The sequence below is a fragment of the Hydra vulgaris genome, chromosome 06 (assembly GCF_038396675.1).
Source record: "Hydra vulgaris chromosome 06, alternate assembly HydraT2T_AEP".
Taxonomy (NCBI): Eukaryota; Metazoa; Cnidaria; class Hydrozoa; order Anthoathecata; family Hydridae; genus Hydra; species Hydra vulgaris.
In genome coordinates this window covers 22,237,598-22,264,010 of record NC_088925.1, presented here as the reverse complement: position 1 = coordinate 22,264,010, position 26,413 = coordinate 22,237,598, and the positions used below count along the sequence as shown (strand labels likewise).

Sequence of the window (26,413 nt, the reverse complement as noted above, 5' to 3'; positions counted from 1 at the left end):
ATAAAAAGTTTTTATTAAGGTAATTAAAAATTCTGTTAGTAAATTAAATTTGCTGGTAAAGCATTTTAGTGTAAGCATTTTATTATTAATTAAGTTAAATCATTTGTGTTTGTAAATGTTAAAAATTATTTGCGTAAAACAAAAAAAAAATACTACATTTACATAAGTTTTTACAATTTTTTTTAAAATTTACAAATCAAAAATTTTAATAAACATAAAGTTTAATTTACTAAAACAAAATTAACAAATACAAAAATCAATTTTTTTTTTAATTTACACATTTTACTCAAAGTTACAACTTAGAGAAATTTGTCGCTATGATTTACTTGCGAATCTCCCCCGGCCGTAGTTGTTTATTGAATTTAATTGTAAAATACAGTGAAAGTTTTTCTTACAAACATTTTATTTGACCAAAAAATTTACTCATAAAATATAGACGTTTTATTTGACTAAAGTAACGAAACCTTTTTTAACAACGCAAATTTTTTTAACTTTTTATCCATTCTATTCGAACAAATTTCCATTCTATTGAAAAACGTTTCGCTTCAAAGACCTTTTCTTATATTCTTGAAATCTTTGACCTTTTCTTATATTCTTGAAATCTTTGACGTTCTATTAGTAATTTCGATTTAAGTCAATAAAATAAAAGCGACAACAAAAATGCCTTCAAATAATGGAAAATACTATTTAAAAAAAAAATATAACAAAATTCAATCAAAAAATATTGTAACGTTATTTGAGAAACATAAAGAAACAACAAGTGTGCAAAACTATAGTCAACAATGGAAATCAGTAGTAAGCAAAAGTCCTCATCACCCTGCATCTATTGTTAGCGAACGTCCTCATCAGTCTACATCATCAGTAAGTGAAAGTCCTCATCAGTCTAAATCAGTAGTAAATGAAAGTCCTCTTCAGCCTACATCAGCAGTAAGTGAAAGTCCTCATCAGTCTACATCATCAGTAAGTGAAAGTCCTCATCAGTCTAAATCAGTAGTAAATGAAAGTCCTCTTCAGCCTACATCAGCAGTAAGTGAAAGTCCTCATCAGTCTACATCATCAGTAAGTGAAAGTCCACATCAGTCTAAATCAGTAGTAAATGAAAGTTCTCTTCAGCCTACATCAGCAGTAAGTGAAAGTCCTCATCAGTCTACATCATCAGTAAGTGAAAGTCCACACCCGTCTAAATCAGTAGTAAATGAAAGTCCTCTTCAGCCTACATCAGCAATAAGTAAAAGTCCTCATCAGTCTACATTAGCTGAAAGCGAAAACGATGTATACGCAGTTCCTTTAACTTCAGTTCTTGGAAAAAGAAAAAAAAACAAAGTCACACCAGCGCAAATACCAATCAAAGATGTTGATGACCTACGAAATAAAACAGCAGAAAAGTATGAGATGTTTTTTCCCGATTTTTTTTATTCGTCATCAAAACAAGGTTGGTTTTGTAAAGTTTGCATATCGTTTGCCCCTGGAAAAAAAAGTAATCGTGCATTTATTGAAAACCCTGGCAAATTTGCAGATCACCCCTCGGAGCGTGCGAAAGATCACTTAAATACACATAGGCATACTATAGCTTTAAAAATTAAACAAGCTTTTGATGAAATATCTAAGCAAGACTCAAGTATCTGGAAAATGCTGCGTGAAAATACTCTTGCAAAAGAAACATTAAAAACAAGTAACTCTCGCTTCGTTATTAAAACCTTCTTTAGAGTCACGCATTTGTTAATCAGGAAAAACTGGGCACATACTCATAATTTTTCAGACATTATTGAACTTATTGCTGCGTGTGGTTGTAAGGAATTTAAGGCGCACGTTTTGTCTGGCCCAGCAAACGCAACATATATGTCTCTAAAATATATTGCAAAGTATATAAACATTATCTTTGATTTTGTCAAAAATCCTTTACTCCAGTCACTTAGAAGAGGTGGGAGTTTTTCTTTTTATTCGGATGAAACTTCTGACATTACTTCGATTGAACAGTTAACTATACATGCCACTTTCGAACACAACGGCATCGTTAAAGAAAATTTTATAGGGATAGTTCCTTTAAGTAAGCTCACCGGTTCTAGTCTATTAGCTCCAAATGTTTTTGATGTTATTCAAAATTTTTTTAGAGCTAACAATATCTCATTTAAAAATGCTCGCTTTGCTTGTATGGACACAACAAGCGTCAATTCTGGTGTAAAAAGAGGTTTAAAAACTTACATTGAAGATGCTGTGCCACTGTGTGTTTGGATTGGGTGTACAAGTCACAAACTTGCGTTATGTTTTAAACATATTTTGAAAGACTTTCCTACTATTATGGAGGTAGATATTTTTTTACTTAACCTATGGAAGTTTTTTAAATACCGCACACTAGCCATGCATTTGTTGCAAGAATGCTCCGAAATCTATGGATTGTAATAGAGTGTAACTCGTTGGATTGCACACGATCGAGCTTGTTTAGTTGTGTTCAAAGGTTATAAACCAATTTTACAAGCTTTGTCAACATGTTACACCGAACAAAAAGAAGCAGAAGCACTCGGGCTATTTATGTAAGCGAGTTCACAATCTAACATTGCAACAATATTAATGCTCTTAGATGTGTTTGAAGCGATTCGCCCACTTGTGCTAGCACTACAAAGTTCGCAAGTAGGAATTAGTCTCAGCGACATTCCAACTTATGTCAATCAAGCAAATCATAGTTTAAATGATTTAGTTTCGGGTACTCGACGAAAGCATTTCACGGAAAAAAATTTTATTGAAATGAAATCAGCGACTGATGAAATAATTTTTTCGTTACCAGCCACAAGCCGATTAAAAAAAAATAAAAACTTTGACCTAAGTGAGTTTGAGTTAAACATTTTTAGATCTTTTGTAAATAGTTTTAAAAGTGAACTAAAAAACACTTTCGCGCAAATGGAATTTTGGCAATCGCTTTCGATTTTTGACCCAAGACGATTGCCTAAAACACTCAGCCAACTTTCTAGTTATGGTGAAGAAAGCTTAAAGCAACTTATAGCTCACTATGGCAAACCAAAATGCAGTAACAAATTTGGAGCATTACACATTTAAGTTCCAGATATCTCAGAAACTGAGATAAAAACCGAATTTGAAAGTTTCAAAATTATGTTATTTACTAAACGCAGAGAATGGGAAAACAGCATCGATATACGTATATCGAAAAATAAAGATCAAGAGATAGTAAAAAATTTAATTAAGTCAAGAAACAATTTTACGCCTCAAGAGTTATGGAAAGTGATTAATAATGACCCTGTTTTGATAAGTGTTTATGCTAATAGTATGTTTTTGACTAAGTTACTCCTTATATTTCCTTTGAGTGTAGCTTGCGTTGAAAGATTTTTTTCAAAATTAAAAATAGTTAAAAACCGTCTTCGAAATCAGCTAAGCCAAAGCACATTAGAAAGCTTGATGATGATTGCAATAGAAGGTCCGAAGGAGTGTTTTGACGACGATTTGTTAGAGTACTTTGTCGACGAGTTAAAACGTAAAAATCCAAATATGAGAATTATGTTGTAAATTGATAGTTTACAACGTAAATCTCATATTTTGATTTTTTTATTTGAGACTACAGACTATTGGTGAATATTTATTGTGTGTAATTTTTTTCACGAAATATTCACGGTGATTTATTTGTATTCCAACTGTGTTTTTACAATTTTTGTTTGTTGCAATTTAAACTAATCTAAAAGTTCTGTTGTACAAATTTAAATTTTATACTTATAATAAAAAAAAGTAAAGGAATAAGAAAGAATTCTGTATTTACAGCCATACAAGGTTATTGCAATGAATCTAAGAAACTTTTGAAATGATGGAGCTTTTTTTTTTTTTTTTACTCGCTAGCCGAGCCGACATCAGCCTAAATTCCCAATCTGATGGAAACGCGGTATAAATTTAAAAAATCCGGAATATATTTTCCCTTTTCTTCCTCTTAATTTTGGTTTTAGCTGAGTAGTTTCTAATTTTTTTTAAACTTTTCTTTATTTTTCTAAGAGTGATGAGTGAGGCTTAAAAAATAAATATTCACAAAAATTATACCAAAACTTGTAGAAGTTGTTTTGGATATCCGGAAAAACTCTAATATATCCGCAATTACGGAGTAGGCTGATCCTTGGATACGACTCCTATATTATCAAAGCTTATAACTCGAGCTATCTTTTTTTTTAATAATCCAGCAGAAATTAAAGTAATTTTAAAAAATACGGTAAACGAATATGTTGATTTACTTTATAGTTAAAGTATATCAACATAAATTCATTTCAGCATTCATCCAATCCAAATTTATGCTAATGCAGAAAATATTTAGTGAAAAATGTCCGGAATATATTTTGTCTTGCGTTTGAGTTAAAATTATTAGTTTTATTTAAAACTTTTTATTAATTTTTGTATAAGTCAGGTTAATAAAAAAAGCATTCACTTTACTCTACATTTTTGAAGTAATTGTTATGCTTTACGTGAATACAAATTTGAGCAAAATCGATAAATGTATTCACATAAAGGTGAATAATTAGTTTAAAAGTGTTGAATAAAAGGAATTGCTTTTTTTATTTACAAGGCCTAATGAGCTGAAAAGGGTATACAAAAAATTTTGAAACCATATAAAACAGTTGCAAAAATTATATATTTAAAATTGTGTTCACATTTTTTTTCAAACAAATTTATTTACATGATAAATAGTTAAATATGTAACAAAAATTAAAAAAAAAAATCGTTATGAAAAATATTTTTCTTAATAAACAATTAACGTTGAAGGCACTTTTCCCAATCAGTTATAATAGCCGCGATCTACAGGACCGAGGAGCCAAACATAGTCTATTGTAAAGAAAACCATATTAAATTTAAAGATATTTATTACCGATAGGGACGACGATTAAACATACATTAAAAAATTTTTAATTTGATTCTATATTAGTAGGAAGTTATAGAAAAATTAGTAAAAAGTAAAAAAAAAAAAAATTAAAAATGAACAAAATAGAAAGATTTTTAAAAACTACTTAATTTTATGAGCACTTTGGCTATGGTAACCATTTTTGAAACCAATATATTTATCTTTAATGAAAAGCCAACTTGTTTAATTATCTCATTCAAAGAGCAAAAATAATAATAACACTAAGGATAAAGAAAGTTCTTAGGTTGTTTATATGTTCATGTTAGACATCATACTGCTCGCTTCTCAGTTTGTTTTGGTTATTTCTGATCAAAGTAAGGTGCTGGCCTTCAATTTTGACATATGCATCAACAGCATATTGCTGAAACAGTTTCTTGCCATTAAAGATCGAAGAAAAAAATTGTCTAACTGAAAGTCTATAATTGAAATACTAAGATAGAGTAACATGATTTCTAACCAATGTAGCATGTTCAGGGTTGTGAACCAATTGATTATGCCAACCAACATCTTCTCTTGGGAAAAAATAGAGGATAAACCATAGGATCTAAGTTGGCAGACATACTTGATATAGTTTTAAGAGGATGGCCTCTTAGGTAAATAACAACTTCCCTGGAAGCAGGTGGAGCACCATCTTCACCAACAAATACAACTGCAACTTCATTATGCAATGAGACGTTACAGCGACGTCTATCTTGCCCTTCAAGTAAAGACATTTTTACAACTGAGACGAAGTGACCTTCTATAGCTGCTTGACGAATTTCTTCATCTTCCACTTCAACCATGTGTTCAAATGCAAGAGTAAATGGATTTTCTTCTCTTACTATAGTTTGCAAATGAAACATTAAAATATGTAAGCAAAGATCATTGCCATGTTGTTGCATTCTAAAGTTTACTGCTGTAAGTGGGTCATAGATATACAGTTGACAATATGTTGGAGGAATATCTTGATCTGGCCGAAGATTACCTATACGATGAAAAACTTGACCACATATTCTAAAACATGGTGGCCCACAATTCAAAGGTTGAACCACATTAGCTGTTAATGAAGCAAAAGAAAGACAGGCATTATAATTTATTTTAGATAGCTCATATTGGAACTATGATCTATACAATTCCCTGTAAATAATTCTTGTAAAGCTTGCGGAAATGGTAAAAGAGGAGGTAAAACTACCTTTCCATTGTGGCAACATAGAAAATAACTTTCATTAGGAAATTTTTTAGCACCACAATGTTGACAGATCTGGTTCATTTTTCCTAAATAATTATTATCTGGAATAATATTACTTCTTGCTATACAATGCATTCTACCTTGTCTCATAGCATTTCGTACATTATTCTCATTAGGGCTCAAATGAATTTTTGCTTGTCTAGCTCTTTTCCACTCATTTTGACGATGATTAATTTCATCTCGTCTAGCTCTGTTTCTCTCATTTCGATGGCGATTAATTTCATCTCGTCTAGCTCTATTTCTCTCACTTTGACAACGATTAATTTCATCTCGCCTAGTTCTATTTTTCTCATTTCGATGACAATTATTTTCAAGTTGCCTAGTAGCATTTACACTGATGACTTCTTCAAGCCCAACATAATTCATTTCAGTTTCACTATTGTGAAACATAATACCAGCAGTATTACTACTGTAGTCACAAATGAATGTAAAAGAAACTTAGGAATTGCAACCTTTTCTTTTAAGTTACTTACTATTACTTTAAAGTAAACAAAAGGAAAAAATCAAGTAACTTTTATAAATTGTAATTTTAAGAAAATTTAAAAAGCAAACTAAATTAAATAGTTAAAGAAAAATTTAAATTATATAAAAATATGCACAATTTAAATTTAATGATGAAAAAAAATGCCTACAGCTTAATAACTAAGAGAAGTAATTATAATTTTGATAAATAAATATAGACTCTTTTAAATAAAATAACATTTTTATTTATTACTAACCCGTATAACAGGTTGCTTACTGCTAATAAAAAAGAAAAACAAAATTTTAAATTTTATTTTGTTTCTTATCTATAAAGAAATTGAATTAAACTATTTAAAAGAGCTATGAAATCAATGCAAATGTAAAGCTAAAAATATAAATGCAATTACTTTAGAAGTGATATAAAAACCTTTAAAATTTAATTCATTAATTTAACAACTGGTCAAAAAGATTTACCAAAACCAAAAAATTTACAAAAAGGTCAAAAACTATTAAATGAAAAATAAACCAATTTTATTAAAATTTTCAAGGTAACAATTTTTAAAATAAAAGATTTATTTAAATCTATTGATTCTGACCAACAAAAAAAAAATTTTTTTTGAAAGATTTTGAAAATTTTGAAATGATCTTAAGATGTTTATCAAAAAAAAAGATGTTTAAAAAAATGTCGGTCAGCATATTTTAATCTAAAGTAATAAAAACAATGACACAATTTAATAACAAATTCAATAATTTTTTAAAAATCAAATTGCGTTTTCATAAATTTTGTTTATTAAATGTGAGTACAAAATAAATCAATTTTAACTTGAAAAATCAGAAAATCAAACAAAATCATAGAATGTATAGATATATATGTATATATATAGATATATATCTATATATATATATATATATATATATATATATATATATATATATATATATATATAGATATATATATATATGTATATATATCAACCATCAGAATTGACGACTGTGTTTAAGGACAGCAAAAAAGCGCCTACCTCACTTCTATGTTTTATGATAACTTCTTTGTATCAATTATTATTGCCAAACTCAAACAGTTCAAGGTCGATATTAAATTGCTGACCTAATTTTTCCTAATGCCGAGGGCTGATATATATATACATACTGTTAAAGAAAAATTATTTACAAAATAAATAAAACCACAACAAAAAAAAATTATACATATATATATATACAAACGTTGTGCGTGTGTGTGTGTGCGTGCGTGTGTGTGTGTGTGTGTGTGTGTGTGTGTGTGTGTGTGTGTGTGTGTGTGTGTGTGTGTGTGTGTGTGTGTGTGTGTGTGTGTGTGTGTGTGGGTGTGTGTATATATATTAAAAGTATATATATATATAAATATATATAGATATATATAAATATATATATAAATGTATATATATATATATGTATATATATATGTATATATATATATATATATATACATATATGTATATATATATATATATATATATATATATATATATATATATATATATATACATATATATATACATAATGTTTAAGAAAACAAAAACTATTTACAAAGTAAATATATATATATATATATATATATATATATATATATATATATATACACACACATTTATGTCTACTTTCATATCTGCAAATATTTCTGTTAATTGTAGACATGAAAATTTTTTATTATCCCACCGGTCCTTTGACCCCTGTATTGACCACCCCATTTAAATGATGGGTGGTTTGACCCCCCATACTGCACCCATCTTTGAAAAGATCTTTGGGTCAACGGACCAGGCTTGTCAACGTGATAGAGTTTGTAGTCTTCATATTTAAGTTCTAAAAATAAAAATAGTTGATATTTTAATATATCAAACTGAAGGAGTAAAATTAGAATTGCAAAATTGATATTGGAATTATGATGTAACTTCCTGTAAATCTTGCAGAAATAGTGAAAATGGAAACAAAATTACCTTTCTATTATGGCAACATAAAAAATGTGTTTCATCAAGAAATTTTTAAGAACAGCAATGCTGACAGATCTGGCTCTTTTCTCCTAAATAATTATAATTTAGAATGGTATTACTTCTTGATATACAACATATTCTGATTGTCTAGTAGCATTTTGTACATTTTGAGAATGATTAATCTCATCTAGGAGAAAGCCCTACCGTTCTCTTTTATTTATGTAATAATTACTTTTAACTTGACTAACCATGATGTACTAATTTAGATATAAATTAATTTCTTCTTACCAAGTAGCATTTCTTATATTTTGACGACAATTAATTTTAGCTTGCCTAGTTTTAATCATTTCAATAAATTATCAACTATTTTTAAGTTGATAGTATTTCTTCTAATAACTTATTTAAGCCTATTATCAACCATCCAAAAAAAAAAAAAAGAAATTAAATAAAAATATCAAAATATTAATAGTCTAAAGTGGTAAACATATCTACAAAGTGGTAAACATATCTACAAAAAGATAAACAATAATGTTTCAATAAAAATCAACAAAAACCTGCAATCCTAATAACAAAGATATTATTTGATAATAAAAATAAAAACACAATGTTGATTCTTACTTGGTTTCTAATCTATAGAACAACTTTATTTAACTATTTAAAAGAAAAAAAAAGAAAAACAATCAAAATGCCTTATGTTAAGAAATGTATTTTTTTTTTTTTAAATCAAATACAATTACTTTAAAATATATATGATATATAAACCTCTACAATTTAACTCATTAGCTTAACCACTGGTTTACCATTGAGGTCAAAGATTAATAAACAAAATTTAAAACAATTTATTACAATTATTATTTAAAATGAAAACCTCTAACAATTTAATTTAGGATTTATTATTATCCATATTTTTATGTATATATATATATATTTTTATGTCAGTTAGTATATTTTTATCTAAAAGTAATAAAAAAGATAAAACCATTTGAGAACAAATTTAAAAATCTAAATATATATTCAGATACGTTAAAAAGAAGCGTAACAACATTTTTTTGACAACTTCCAACATAATTTTTTTTATTTTCTACTACTTTTTTCTATTTTCTGTTTTACTATTTTTTATACCTTTTTTTTTTTTTTTATCTAAAAGAAAGATACAGAGAAATATAAAATATACTGAAATATACACAAATTTATGTAAATACACTTACATGTCCACAAATAACAGTCTTATTTTATTTAAAGAAAAGGAAACAGGCTATAAAAATTAGAAAAATACAAACAACTAACACCAAACAAACATTTATTTATAATTTTGTAGTAAAATTAAACAAGGAACAACATCAATTCCTCTTGAACCTAAAAATTTATCAGCTGGTAGACCTTGCTTAAAAGACCGCGTGGAGTAAAGAAAAACTTTTAGAAAAGCCTAGAAACTTCTTTATTAAAAGCGAAAGTGAAACGACACTACTACTACTACTACTACTACTACTACTACTACTACTACTACTACTACTACTACTACTACTACTACTACTACTACTACTACTACTACTACTACTATTAAATTAGCGTATTCATATTAAGATATATTTCAAATATGTTAATAAAAAGTGTTGTCCCAAGATATTAAAAAAAAAGCTGTTTTATAAATTATTAGGCATAGTCTCTCACACACTTTTTACAATCAACACTTTCATATAAATTTCTTATTCTGTATTTCTGTGTAGGACCTCCAGTTATGTAACCAAGGTAAGATTATAATTTTATGTAATTGAAATTTTTTTGTTTAACATAACAGTGTTAATGCAAGATAAAAACAGTCCATTTTAAAACAGCCTAGGTTTGCCTACTTTACCCATACATTTGTTTGATAATCCATAGTAATCCATAGATTATTTTGAATCATTCATCACTAAAAATATTACGATTAGGAGATAATAAAACATTTGGAAGAAGTAATATATTATTAGAATACTCAAAAAAGTATATAAATAAGTTTTAACAGAGAAGTATATAATAAAGATACAATAAAGAAAATTTCCATTCTATATTATTTTAGCAGCTAGAACTAATCCAAGTCAAATAAAGAAAAAGAGAAGTTTATGCAATAATTTTCAAATTTTTTAAATTTTTATTATAACTTTTTATTTTTTTATTATAACATTTTTTTAGTTCTCTTCATGTTCATAAAACTGCTTTGGCTCTGCCTAACAGTACTTTTAGCAAACATCTAACTGCTTAACAGTACTTTTTTACTGCCTAACAGTAAAAATACTTTAATGCCTAATAGAAAAAATACTTTTAGCAAACATCTTAATATTTAAATTTTTAATGCATTCATTTACAATTTTAGATGCGGGGAACAAAGTTATATACTGCTTCTTTTGATGGCTCTATAAGAATTTGGGATGCTAGTAAACTTAAAGAAGGTGAAGATATTGCTCCTGAACAACCAAAAGCGAGTGGGAGCACAGGCAGTAATTTAAAAGACGTTGTATAAATTTATAATTACTAAAATATTGCAAAACGGAAGAAGAAAAAAAAAAAAAGAAAAGATTTGCTGGTTGTTATTTTTGAGCCAAGCTATTATACTAGTATATGTTTATGATACTGTGTATGTATGCTGGTAATGGTACATTTGGACATTTTTTTTATGGATTTCAAGATTTAAAATACATTGGAATGTTTGACAGGCTTCTATATAATATTATTAATATTTTATTTGCAAAAAAATATGACGATAAACTGAAATACAAGTGGAAACATTTATTATTTAGACATGCAACGACTTTGAGTTTATTTTATAGAATAATGTTATAAGCGTATAAATTTATTGTTAGAAAAGTTAGTAGCTTATTTAAGTTGTTTGTAAAATTTTCTAAACGATTTTAGAGTTTATCCATTTTTATAGTTTATCTATTTTACACACGATCTATGCTATAGACTATTCATTTTATGAATGGTCTATGCTATAGACCATCCATAAAATGAATCCATAAATTATCTGTCTTACAGACCACCTATTATACAGATTAAACGTTTTTTCTTGTTGCATGGTAAGGACACAGTCCAATAGATTTCTTTAGAGTTTTAAACCATTGCTTTTAAGATATCAATAGACCATGAAAATTTCAATATAATAACACGCAAAGCTTTTATCTTTTGAATCTGCAACAATATGTCAATAAATTATTATCTTCAGAATTTTCTATAGAAATTTCTAGAATTTCTATACAGAGTTATTTTTGAAATTCATAATTTATACTATAAGTCTTAGTTAACTACTTTGCATAAATATTTGAATGTAAAGGTTCAATAACTTGAATAAAAATGTAATAATATATTAATTGTTTTTAGAATATTTATATGAGTAATATGTGTAAAAAGTTAAATAAATAATTTTTGAATTTTTGTATTTTTTTCTCTGTTTATTTTTAAGTGTTAAAGGACCTTCCCCTCCCCTACGCTATAATGAAGTGTACAAAATGTCAGCAGTCGATCAACTGATGCTACTGCTCGTCAACAGAATATCAGATAATTGACACAAAAATGTAAACCCGATGTAGGATTATGTAGCCGGCAATAATAATACAAAATAGTTAATTATTGGCCAGCTCTTTTTCGGCAAGTTGATGATTAACCAATATATTTATAAATTTATTCATTTTATTTCTATTTTTTCACTGATTGCAAATATGACAAACGTTTTCAATTTTTTAATATAACTGTCGATATCGGAAGTTGGTTGTTCAATAATGTGTCAATATGTTAAAACGTTAAATCCACCACTACACACTGCTTGATTCTAAGGGTTTTAGGTTGAATTTCAAAAGACATGAGGTTTTTCTTCAGATTCTATTAGTATGTATATGTACGAGCTGGAATGTGTTAAAAATAAAACCGAAAGCGTTCCTTCTTAGTCCAAAATTGATATTTTCCAAAAACCAGAAGATAGTGTTTAAAAAACTATATCATTTGTATTACTTTAGCTATCTCTCATTAAAAAAAATCATAGAAACCCTCATGACCATCCATTTTCTTCGTCTTCAAAATGTGGTTAATTTAATATATAATAATACCTTTAATGATTTGATGACTTTACGGCTTACGTGCAACTAGAATTAGTATTTTTTGGTCCGTTATATACATTACAGGTTTCAAAGCAAAATAAAATTAAATCAAAAACTTTTCTTATTTAAACTAAACAATAAGATCATATATATTATGTTAATAAGTTAAAAAACTTGAATTTAATTAATTTAAATTCTCATAGAGCTGTAAGTAGAAGCAACCTTTTTAAGCTTCAATCCATGGTCTTTATTTTATTTTATGGTCTCAAAATTTAACAAAAACATTAAAGCTCTATGCTGTCTGCTACAGCATAGCGCTTCAATGTTTTTTTTTAATTTTTATGTACAGCCTCGGATGTTTGCTCTGGAAAAAGTCCAAGAGCTTTCTGACTCCTATTGAGAAAATCTACAAGGTGATATTTAATAATATAGGACTTCCAACCAAGTGACAATGTTTTGTCGAGCACATCTTTACAATAGTATTCTAAATATTTAACAGATTCAATAAACTGCGAGATATTTTTACTGTATGAAGGTTTTGGCATCATGTTAAAACAACCTTTTGCAACTGAAAAATTCTAAGTATATGATTAGAATATATATATAAATATATATATATATATATATATATATATATATATATATATATATATATATATATATATATATATATATATATATATATAATTGTTACCTTTTCTAAACTTCTGCAGGGTTTCAACGCAGGAGTATAACTGAATTGGTGTTACCAGCATCATTTCATCTAACAATTTGAGAACTTTACCACAGTTGGGTCCATCCAATCCGCCACCATTATAACCATGCCACATTACAGTATTTTTGTCCAAAAAGAATAAATTTCCTAGGATTTTCTTCAAGCAAACATGAGTTAATAACATTATTGAATAATTGCGTAGTCTTATAAGAATATCCTGCATCTTGATACAGATAGTAATCTGAACTTAAGGAGGCAAAAGTTCTCAAGTCACCTGATGAGCTTATTGTACTAGTACAGTAACAACAAGAATGTTTTCCATCATGATTCTAATAAATTATTTTATTATTGAGATTTAATGTTTTAATAGCTACTTATAAAAATTAATAAAATTAAGCAAAATCTCTTATTGATATGCCAAAAAGTACATTTATGATTTTTAGGTCAGAAGCCACAAAAAATTTAAGCTGATTTAGATTAATTAATTTAGTAGGCATTCCAAGATTATGGTTATTCTCCTTGACGTTACGTGCCAAAGCCAGAATTATCACCTTGTTCACCCCTGTGTCTTTCTCGTTTCTATTTTGCTTATCTAACTTTGTTTCATCAAAAATATTCATTATAATCTGAAAATAAATCACAATTGAATAATAATTCTAATTTTATTTCTTTTATTTGAGTAATATAAAGTAGGTTAAGTTACTAAACCTTCAGTGAACCCTGTCCTCCGTCAATTCCAACTCTAACAATGGCTTTCATCGGATCTAATCCTCGTAGAGAGCAGATTTCTAGAACAAGTCTGGTGAGATTTTCAATGTATACAACATCTTTCAACGTTTTCAAGTTCATCTTCCTTTCCATTTAAAAAATCAATTTTTTTGTAACTGTAAAATTTATCTAGAGCATAAGACCGCTTTATAATTGTAGCAATTGAATTCTTTTCAACATCTAATTGTGAAATACCATACTGTAAACATGGTGAGATTTATTAAATATTATTGATTTTTTGGAAAAAAAAAAAAACTTAATGTACTGCCGTTTAAATTATGTTATAAAATATTTTGATAACCAAACGACCAAGATCTTTTCGTAAATCTCTAAGAATATCACGAACAACATTTGCAGGCAGATCATGACTTTTCTTGATATCAAATATTGTATCAGTAGAAACTACTTTATTTTTTTGGAGCTTTGGTTTTAGTACTACAGGTAGAGTGATCCTCCTATATTTAGAATAAAATATTGCAGAAAGTCATTATAAATAAATAAGAAAATAAATAAAAATCTACCAGTGAATAATTGTAACGAATTTTCATTCTTAACTAGAAACTTTAAACAGTTAAGGTTATCTGCTCTGACATCTTTTCATCCTTAGAAAGAATAAGATTCTTAGTATTTTGAACAGCTGATGTTCTCGTGCATGTGTGCTTAATGCCCTTTCCAACTAGTTAAAAACAATCTGTGCAGAATGAGTTTAATCTTTCAATGCAGAGATTTTCATTTGAACCAATGATATAAACTCTTAAGTTAAAAATCTTGTGGCTGCGATTGTCTGATACCATACAACAAATTAGACATAAGCATTGATCCTCAGTTGGAGCAACCCTTTCTACCTTTATAAGTAACTCTCTTTTACTTTTCCAAACCTCTTCTATCATTTTTACAGGCTTTCCTTGCTGTGAACAAGATTGTTTGTATTTTTAGTGAAATATTTTAGAAAAAATTTAATAAATTTAATAAAATATTTATAAAATATGATAACCTTTTTGGCATAGAGAGCATTTTTTGCAACGGCGACAAAGTCCAGTTGGAAATGCATTTATATCAAAACTGAATCCTTCGTGTACATAGTCTCGCACTAGTGTCACCAATAATAGCATACTGCGAAGAGAGTAGTTGTCTGTTTTGTTACAGCAACAAAAACAAACTGAATCGCTGGACTCATTATGATTTTTTCCCCTTTAAAAATGAGCCATTTGAAAGGTAATATTTATCTACTTTTATTGCTATTTAAAATAAATGTTTATTAATTAAAAATTTTATAAAAAGTAGTTACAACTTTTACAAAATAAAATTAAAAAAGTTGTAAAATTTCTAAACCAGTTGTAAAATTTCTAAACAAATCATCAACCGCTTTACGTGCTTTCTTAGTGGAACTATTTAAGGTATTATTTTATGTTAAATTAACCACATTTTGAAGACAAAAAAAAAAAGAAATGTCACGTGGCTTTCTATGATTTTTGTAATAAAAGTAAGCTTAAATAATAAAATAAATACTGTTTTTTAAACGCTAGTTTCTGGATTTCAGAAAATATCAATTTTGGACTAAGAAGAAAGGCTTTCGATTTTATTTTCAACACATTCCAGCTCGTACTTATACATATTAATAGAATCTGAAGAAAAACCTCATGTCTTTTGAAATTCAACCTAAAACCCCTAGAATCAAGCAGTGTACACTATGCGTAGCGGAAAAAAAAATTAATTTTACTATTCTAAATATTTCTCAACCAAAGGTTTTCATCACAATCGAAAATTCAATTTAATATAACATGTGATTCTTTTCTTTGTGATTTTCTGAAAGACTTTCTAAAATTTTACGATCAATATCAGCGTGAGTGATATTGATCGTAAAATTTTAGAAAGTCATATTTTTTAACAATTTTTCTGATTTAAAACGTGATGGAATAACTTCAATATCGATATGTTCACAGTGTAAATTGATTAAACAGGGTAATCTTATCAAGCAGGGTGATCGTAAATAAAAAGAAGGTGATTAACGCAAGTGTTTATTACACTAAAAGATCATAAACCAAATTTTCAAAATGAACTCCCTTGTGGGCCAGAGCCGACATTACCGCAGGGGTAGGTAGGGAGGCTAGGGGGCACAAGCCTTCTACTTTAATTTTAAAGAAATTTATTATTTTTTTTGAAGACATCTTTAGATATTTTTTTAGATAGACTTTTTTCAGAAATTGACGATCGTACCCCCTCGACTTCAAAACCCTTATCGTCAGCCCTGTAGACTACTAGTTCCTTTATAAAGTGAGCTAGAGTACGTTAATAAAATTAAATTAGACAAAATAAATAATATGCACATTTATACAATTTGATATTACTGTTTTTTAACTTACAATTTCGGCAGAAATTTTAGATAAAACAATAGAATTTTGAAAAGTCCACACTGAAATTACAGACGACACTATTCGTCTAATTAAACATTGCAGAAAATGCTTGGATCTAAAAATGGAAAGTTACGACGGAGCAGAAATTTGCGACTTTGTAGGTATATACATTTTAAATTCCCTAGCTAAAGCAGTTCATTTTAATCAATGGAGGCTTGTATGCAAAAAAAATCAGGATCTCAACTTGACAAAATTATAAAAAAATTTTTAAAAACATTGGCTCCCGATTTGGAATAAATATTAATTAAAAATTATGAATTTTCTTGATGTCACATTAAACCTTTCGGAAAGTTCTTACAGGCCTTATAAAAAACCTAATAATGAATTATCGTATGTTAATATGAATTCAAATCATTCCCCTCAAATCTTAAAACAAATTCCTATTTCAATTAACAATAGACTCAAATCAAAACACTTCTAATGAAAATGTTTTAACTCTTCTAAACGTGTGTATGAAGATGCTCTTAAAAAAAGCTGATTTAAAAAGTTCGAGCTAAAATTTGAAACAAAGATTTGTAAAGGCATGACAGGAGGAAATAACTTTTTTTTTTGAAGTTTGATGAAAAAGTCTTCAACTTGTTTTCTCAACATTGAGTGACAACGTATTTTTTTTAAACCAGTTAGAAATTTTTGGTTATTCAAGGTTCATATTTTGGAATAATGTCGTTATGCTATTATGAGATAAAAAGAGATTAGTATCATCCGCAAACATGACCGTCATTTAATTAAAGGTTTCAGGGAGATCATTAATGTAAATTAAAAAGAGGAGGGGTCCTAATGTAGAACCCTGAGGGACCCCACATGTTATATCTAGTAAATTGGAACGAAAATTTGTATTACTATAAACTACAAAAAAATAACTACTGTTACTATATAATTAATTATAAGAATTTCCAACTTTCTGTAAAATATTTTTTCTATAGTTTGAATTTTTTGATGTTTAGACATTCTTCCTGATGAACCAATTGATGGAAAATCAAGCTGTTGAAGAAAAAAAATTAGATAAGTGTTTATATATATTAATTCATATATATATACAGAGGCAATTCTACAAATAAAATGAAGGGGGAGGGGTCAAATCCTTAAAAAGTACCGACTAGTTCCTATATAAAATATTTTAAGTATCTTTTAATATGTTCTTTGTCAGAGATTGCTATTTAAGCCAGAAACAAAGTTTCCAAAGGACTCGGTCAAGAACATGATGTTGACAAACAATAAATAATTGTTCCATAAGTTTCTTTTCAGTCTTTAACAATAATAATTTACGTCTTTGTAACTGACTGATCATCCCATTCCTTACTTCAATATTTACATTTGTAATATGCGCTACAATAATCTTTATACTCTTCCATTAACTGCATTCATTAAGAATAACTGCTATACTTTTATCTTCCCTGCAGAACTGTTTATCTTTTTTTGTAATTTTAAGAACTTCATTCAATGGATCGAACTTTCATTGTTTTACACATGTATCGAACGTCTTCAGCACATGATCCAGTTTTACCTGAACGACTTGAAATGATAAATGCGGAAAATTTAATTTTTTTTTCCATAAACTCGTTACTTCTTTCTCAATTTACTTTGTGCGTTCTCGTCTTCCTATGATGGATTTTCCCAGAAACAGATAACAACCAACAGTTCGGATTTGAAGTAGTATTCTACTGTTATCTTCCAGTAATTATTCTTCTGGTGAAACAGTTTTTCTTTTCCTATGTAACTCATAAAATTGTACGAGATTCTTCATCCAAATTGTTTTGTTTCTTTCAGAAGCGGAAGCACTTTTCTTAAAGGACATTATGATTGAAGATAATACTTGAATATATTTTGGAAAAGCAAAAGTAATAAATAAAAGTGCTGGTGTACTTTTACATCATTTGACTGCCGTCTGGCAAATACAGATTTATTTATAATCATTGGCGTTGCTCAATCTGGCAGGTATAGTCTAAATCTTGCTAATTTCCATAAAATTCTAAAAGACTCCTGAAAAGTATTGAAATTTTCAAAGGTTTCTAAAAGCATCCAGAGTAGCCCATAAAATTCTACAAAATTCCATAAGATTCAAAAAAATTCTAGGCTTTAGAAATTCATAATGCTACTGCCTTTAAATACTACTTATATAATATTTAAAATCAATTAGAATAAAACCCGTTTATTTTACTTTTGAGCAAAATTTCATGAATTTATCACAAAAGAAATTAATAATGTATGTGTGTGTGTTTTAGTGTGTGTGAGTGTGTTAATAAAGAAGATTTTTATAAATAAAGATCTTTATAATTGTTTATTTTTTATTTATTTTATTTTTACTTTAAACATAGCGCATCATAAAATAAGGAAAAACTGTTAGACCATCAAGAGGTAAAGTTAATAAAATGCAAGCAGCTTATGGTGCAGTTCTGAGTGGCGATACAATTTATCGTGTATCTAACGCGAGGGGAATAAATTTAATAACACTTAAGTGATATGCAAGGAGATATGTCAAATTCAAATACAGTTTGTAAGCCTAATTTTGTTACCATGCAATCTTTAGCAACGAAGAAAAAACATCTTTATGAGACAATCTTTTAAAACTTTACTATAGATCTTATATTAAACATATAGGCTTTAAAACTTCACTATGGGTTGTCAACGCAACAACACGAAACTTGCATATGAACTTGCAATAAATATTTCTAAACACATTCCTAACATGTTAAAAAGTTCACAAATGGCTGGGAAACAGTGGATTCGTGGTTTTATGTTACATAGGAAAGAATTATATTTGCGAAATCCAGAAGCTTGCGCTAAACTAGTATAGCGCGAGTAACAGTTTTTAATTGTTATGCAATTAGAGTTTTTTTACCAATTCAAGAGATGTTCGTCTGCGACACAAGTTTCAGCCACAAAAAGTTAATAATGTTAATAAGACAGGTCTCACAACTGTTCAAAAACCAAATAAAGTAATTGCTGGTAAAGGTTGTAAGCAAGTTGAAAAGATAACTTCAGCAGAAAGAGAAATATTGGTAACAGTTTGCTGTGCTAATAATGCAACAGGAAACTCAATCCATCTATTTTTTATTTTTCTAAGAGTTCATTTCAAAGGAAGCGTGATAAATGGTGGTCCGCCTGGATGTGTTGGAGTTGCAAGCCCGTCCTTCATTTCTCATCAAGCAAATCTATGAGAAAGTAAGCAATTTTTAAAACTGGGTCCAGGAAGTCTGTTAAAAGTCGTAAGCGTCAGTGCACCCTAATCTTAGTCTAAAAAGAAAAAACACCATGAAATAATGTTTTTTCTTTTTCGACGATATATCTTTATGACAAGAACGAAAAACTTTATCTTCAAAGTGATGAAAAAATATATATCCCGGCAAACATTATTTTAGTGGATTTGTAGTGGACCTATATAGACATTTTTAGCGGTTTATTGGAGTTTTGCTTATCGGTTACTGAGTGGGCCATTAGTGGCAACCGCTATAAATGGCAAACTGATAACTTCCCGACATGTTAATAGTGGTTAGTCATCGGCTCGCCAGTTTTGAGGCCACCAATTTTGCCGAATACCACTTTTGCGGTCCACTAAGTGACCTATTAGTAAAGATATAGTGGTCCGCTCAAAATGCCAATATAGGTCCACTAGGGATTTACAATAACAATACATTTGAATCACAACACTTTAATAAATTGTCTTGTAGTTTTATTCAAGATATAGTAAAGAAGTAATTTCATACTTTAACAACTGGGAAAATGTTGAGCCTCAGTAAAAAAAGAGATTTATTTTTTGATTTTCTTTTTTATGTTCAAAAAAAAAAAAATGTAAGGATAAACTTGTAGTAAAACTAATAATAATTTTATTGGTTTTCATTATAGAGATTGATTTAATGGCTCAAAAATAGTTCTTACACAGTCATGGTATAAAATTTAATTCGAATCAAGTGCATATTGTTAAGATGCAAGTTCCATATTGGTAGGATCAATGGAGCATGCTGGTGTGCACCTTTGATCCTATTTAAGTCTTTTTAGTTTATATAATTTAAAATCTACTTAAGATATTCTGATAAAAAAGTGATTATTAAATTATAATAAGGTATAAAAATTGTCTGATTTATTTTTAGGATCAAGGGTGCATACTCTTCCTTGCAAGCAGTAATGTTTCAATGTAAATTGTTCTAATAAATAAAAAACTAAAAACAAATTTATATAAAAAAATTGAAATCTACTATAAACCACCAAGATTTTTATATATAATTGTGCACCCTTAAAAATTTTACGAATATAAAGATAAAAATAAAAAAAAAGACTGAGCCCAGCGTTAATTTTTGTTCAAAAATCTCCTGATTGCGAGTTTGCGCATCTTTTCAAACTTACAGTCATAGTAAGTGGAAACCATGTAAAATAACAATAAAATTTTAATAAACCAATCAATATCAAAAGTTTTCTTTGAGTGGTTTCTATCGGTACAGATATTTTGTGCTAAACTTGTATATGATTTATAAAAAAATGAATTAACCTTAGATCTATAAACTTCATCCTATAATTTTTTAATTATATCTTGTGATTATACTCTCGCATTGATAACATAATATCAAATTCATATTTGCAGAAAAACTATTACAAAAAATTGACACTCCAATTGCAATTATACTTCTAATTCAAATACAATTATACTCCTAACTAAAAAGTAATTATTAAAAAACTTAAAACCTATACGCGAAATAATTTTTAAAATTTGGTAAAAAACCAGCATAAAACAATCCTTAAAAATAATTTAAAGAAGTTCTTCTTAGAACATGCTGCTATAAAAAATATTTTAAATTGGCTTGTAGTTGGAGGTTGTTTTAACCTTATTGCAGGACGGTAAGTCGTCAAGTACAGCCTGCCAATACCTTTAAAACACAAACAAAAAATTACAACTACTGTATCTATTTATCATACATGTTTTATTTTCATTCAATTTATTACAATGTGTGTAGATTATTACAGTGTGTGAAGATTATTACAGTGTGTGTAGATTATTACAATGTGTGTAGATTATTACAGTGTGTGTAGATTAATAAATTAGAAAATTCTAATTCATAAATCTACACACACTGTAATAAACTAGACTGTTCAACATAGCTTGTTGAACAGCCTAGCTTTAGATATGTTGTGGATTAAATAGCTAACCTTAAGCTTAAGTTAATCTTAAATCGATAAAACAACTTAATCTTGAACCAATATTATAACTTAACCTTAAACCATTAGAACTACTATATACCTCTACACCTTAATTTATTCAAACTAAGTAAAAAGCATATTGAAAAAAGGTGTCATCTTATTAATACTTTTATAACAGGTAATATTCATCAAAACTAAAAGAAATAAATTATTTTTATATTTTAAATATTAAATCTTTTCCATGAAGGTTATATGAAAATATCTTGAAATGTGATATAAATAAAATCCAAGTCTGAAAGAATGTATTAACTATTATGAATATAAATAGTTTTTGAAACTGAGATGTAACCAAAATGCAAAAGAGTTTTTAGAAATGAAACTATCATCATCATCACCAAAAAAGTTGTTGCTTGTACATTTTTTTTGATATTTGCCAGCACAAATTTTTGCAAGCCACAACGCTTGCAGTACCAATTTTGCAAGTCATTACATCTGTGACATCTATTTTGAAATTCATAATACATAATATAAATTCACAAAGCTTGGCTCATTGCTAAATTACTTTTTTGTAGCTGTTTATACTTTTTATTCACAGCAGTACTAGTCTTTACATTCATGGAAGTCTTTACATTCATGGAAGTCTTTACATTCATGGAAGTCTTTACATTCATGGAAGTCTTTACATTCATGGAAGTCTTTACATTCATGGAAGTCTTTACATTCATGGAAGTCTTTACATTCATGGAAGTCTTTACATTCATGGAAGTCTTTACATTCATGGAAGTCTTTCGATAATAAAACTGTTGTAATCAATAATAAAACTCAATAATAAAAATGTTTATCAATTTAATAACAAGTTAACAATATGTAACCCAGTAAAAAATTTATCCTTTATAAAAATATTTAATGAAGTTACAATACAAGTATACAGAGAAAAAAAAAAAAAATGCAGAATAAAATCCAGATCTTTTGCGTACAATTTTAAAACTTAATGAAAACATAACTTTGATATGCATGAATACAAAATTAAACATAGAAAAAAACGCAAAACAAAATTATAAAAGCAAAAATATTGTTTAATATAAATATAAACAATTATGAAAATCTAATAAAAAAAGAAAAAACTTCAAACTTCAAAAATTTTCAAGCAGATTTTTTCCCCACAAAGCCTGCTTATCTCCAAAAATAAACGAAAAGTAATGTTTAGTGTGTTTAAATATCCTAATAACACGCTAAAGTAGAGTAAACATAAACTTCAAAAAATAAACTAATTGCATTTCTTGGTTAAACATGAGCAACACTGATGTATAGCCAGTTACACGTTGCGAGTTAAGATGTTTTTAAACATTTTTTCATACTATTTTATATATACTCAGGCCGCTACTGGAGTAAATAAGCACGAGAGCGGAGAAAAGCTCTCCTTAAACGAACATAGTGACGTACGCGAGCAGCTCCACTAAACTGCTTTTACGAAAGTTGTTTATTTACATAAAAATTGTTTATTAAATAAAAAATTTGGTTTTATTTATGTTACAAGCATATTGTAACGTTAATGTTACAATATTATACACATAACAAGCGTCATTTATTGCCACGTGAAAAATTCTTTAAACGTAAAATTTTTTTTTGTAAAAACCTTGTCTCTTTATTATCAAATTAAATTTTTTTGACTATGGGTTTTTCATTTTAGCTACAACGATAATTTGAGAGAAAAAAAAAAAACTTTTGCGAGAGCTGTAAATTGCTCCCGTAAAACGTTTTAGGCGAGTGTGGGCAAGGCCTGTATACTATTTATACCTACAAATAAATACTATTTATACAAAATATATTTTATAAACTATAAAATCTTTTAAAAACTTTTTTTAAATCTCAAGTGATAAATAATTTAAAACTGTATAACATTTACATTTTATATTTAAATATTAACATACTTTATAAAGTCTTTATTAAAAAAACAGTTGTTTTTTTTAATTCAAATATCAAAAAATACATTTTATTAAAAAAAATGGCTGCCAATTTTCTGAAAGTTAGTCAAAAAGTCACATAGAAATATCAGAGATAAACTCATACTTTTACTTCATTTATAAAAAAGTTCTACAAATGGTCCTTAGTGTAAAGATAATTCATTATTTTAGGTTTAAAGTCTTTTTGAAAATCAAAAATGTCAATTTTTACAAGAAAAAAACAATATCTCAATATATATTTATTAACTTTCAAAATCTCTAGCTAAAAAGAAAGATATTAATGCAAGTATCAACTTCAAATCTAAAACTATATGTATTGAAGAGGTAACATAGTGGTTTATCAAGCAACTTTTTGTAGATTTAATTATCATGATTTAAATAATACGTAGAATGTGTAAAAATACATATATTCTTCAATGAACAAAAAATATAACTTATACTTTAACATACTAACACATTAAAACATTCGCTTTTTGACCAATTAAGCCGTGAACTTTGGTTACTTAACTGCATATTTTAGTGTAGACTGAACCAAATGTAAAAATAATCCAATCTACACGACACTTAGTTTTGTTAGTCGCGCGAACTATTCGATGGGAGATTTTTTGCCAAAAATTAACGCCGCGGAAATTCCAATAAAAGCATGACTAGAATGGATAAAATACAAAAATAGATCGAGTAAACAAAGTTAAAAAAAATCTTTTTTATTTAGAATGAGGTTAAACAAGAATCATTTTTTAACTTAATCATTCGATATTTGCGTATCTGATATTCACATATCTGATATTTACAACATCGCTAAAAGAAGTTACTTTAAACTAAAGTAGCGGGAACTAAAAAAAGATTAAATTTTTACGAAAAAGCTTTTTAAAGAAAAATAATGACTTTCTTTGAATCTTAATAAAAGGTTTTTTATAAAGAAATTTGCCAACCTAAATGGTTATAATAAATTAATCAATAAATAATTATGATCCAAAACTACCCAAGTTTGAAAAACCTACGTAAACAGATGAAATTTGCACGTCCTTATGTGTAATATCTAAAATAGAAAATTTGAATATATTTTGTACAATAAGCTAATATGCGCAAATGAAAAAAAAAGTATGACAACTAGTGTTTTTTAGCCTGGAGTCCCGAAGATCTGGAGTCCTTGCTGTCATTATACATAAAGACTACAGATTCAAAGTTTGATTAGTCCTTTAGTATCAAAGTCTTGATTTTGCCCCCGAAAGTAGTATGTAAACCGCTTTACATTATTGGAGCTCCTGGATACCAAAAACCAGGAAAAAGTAATCATTTTGTGACTTTCAAATCCGGAGTTCATTCTGGAACTCCACATCTCTGAAAATAAATCATCTTAGAACAGTATCAAATACTTATCCGAACTTTATTAGTTTGGAAAAAGCGTAATCTATCAATGTTAATATCAAAACATAATCATAAATATGAACATTGTCATACTAATCGCACAACAAAGAAAAATGAAATGTTTTTAAGTGTTACAATACAAGTGAGCATATAATACTGTTGTCAGAAAATATTTATAAGCATTTAAACTAATAGTTCATAAATATACACTGTCCTCCAACACATAAGCAACAACAAATAAAAAGTTATATTTTTTCAACTTCTGATACTGAATGCAGCATTTTTTTTTTTTTAATCAAGTACTCTTTAAACAGTATGAAACTGTTAATACTACATATTAAAAAAAGATTTTTACATAATACGACTGTTTGAAATTAATTGGAAAGAGTGTGATATTGGTGAACACATAAACAGGATTGCGAATCAAAGTCTACCGTTATAAGAAATCAGTCATATTTGTTGTTTACCATGTAGTCTAACTAATCATAAACAAACTCTCGAAAGTAATTTTATAAATCTTATGATGAAATCAAAATTTAGGTTGATAGAAAAGCTGTTTTTAACCTAAACTTTGATTTTATAATAAGATTTATTAACACAAAAAATTTTTGATTTTATAATAAGATTTATATACAAAACCTGAAGTTGTGTTTTCTCCATTAGATAACTTCTTGTGCAACTTGGACTTACATTTGCAACACATAATCCAGTTTTTCATGGGCGGATCATGATCTTTCTTTTTTGTTTTTTTTTTGTTTCTGTGGTACATGATCAGCCTCAAAATTTTTTAAGATCTTCAATCCTTTCTTACTCTTACCACGAGCCTTTTGTACTTCTTGTTTCACATTACTTTTATTTTGCTGCTTGCCCTCTAAAAAACTTTGCATTGGAGAACTAGTAATTATAATTAATGTTTCTTTCTTAAACACTCTCTGGTTTTCTTTTTTGGAAAATTAGGTACTGAGAAAATATTTAAAAGCTACGTTGAATGATTTATTGGGATTGGTGTTAGATAAAGGGTTACAGTTCCATCAGGTGACAGAACTACACCAGAAGGATCCAATAACAAATTAACTAACACATCATATGTTTTAAGTCTGTGCAAATCTTCAGGTAAAACATCAGTTTTTTTTTTGTAACAGGGTTGAACAATAATATCTGTTTGATCCTTTGCATTTTTCTGGGTTTCTGACCTCTGAATATTATCAAGTAATGAAGTTTTTGTTGCATTGGTATTGATTGGGAAAAAAATCATTTAGTATTGTGGAGTCTAACAAATAAAAACCAGCTGCTCGAAATTTGTTGGCTGTTTTTTCAATTTTTTCAATTTTGGTTAGGTGAATAAATGTTTTTATAAAAAGTTTAACAATTTTATACTGAATAATTTTTTGCCATGTGTTTGCAGCCAAGAAAATGTCACATATTTTGTTTGTTGCTGATTT

At 27.8% G+C, this 26,413-nt stretch overlaps 2 protein-coding genes across 3 annotated transcripts in view; one reads left to right on the top strand and one right to left on the bottom strand.

Moving 5' to 3' along the window:
- LOC100204440 (WD repeat-containing protein 86) overlaps positions 1-11,069 on the top strand; it is a 31,862-nt gene extending 20,793 nt beyond the window's left edge. For both annotated transcript variants that reach the window (XM_065799588.1, XM_065799589.1), the window contains exon 5: positions 10,896-11,069. In XM_065799588.1, coding sequence (XP_065655660.1) covers positions 10,896-11,042 — 147 coding nt within the window. In that variant the 3' untranslated portion in view covers positions 11,043-11,069. The remainder of the gene's footprint in view (positions 1-10,895) is intronic.
- Positions 1-26,413, bottom strand: part of LOC100204981 (proliferation-associated protein 2G4) — a 122,131-nt gene that overhangs the window by 90,482 nt on the left and 5,236 nt on the right. The gene's annotated exons all lie outside the window — the stretch shown is intronic.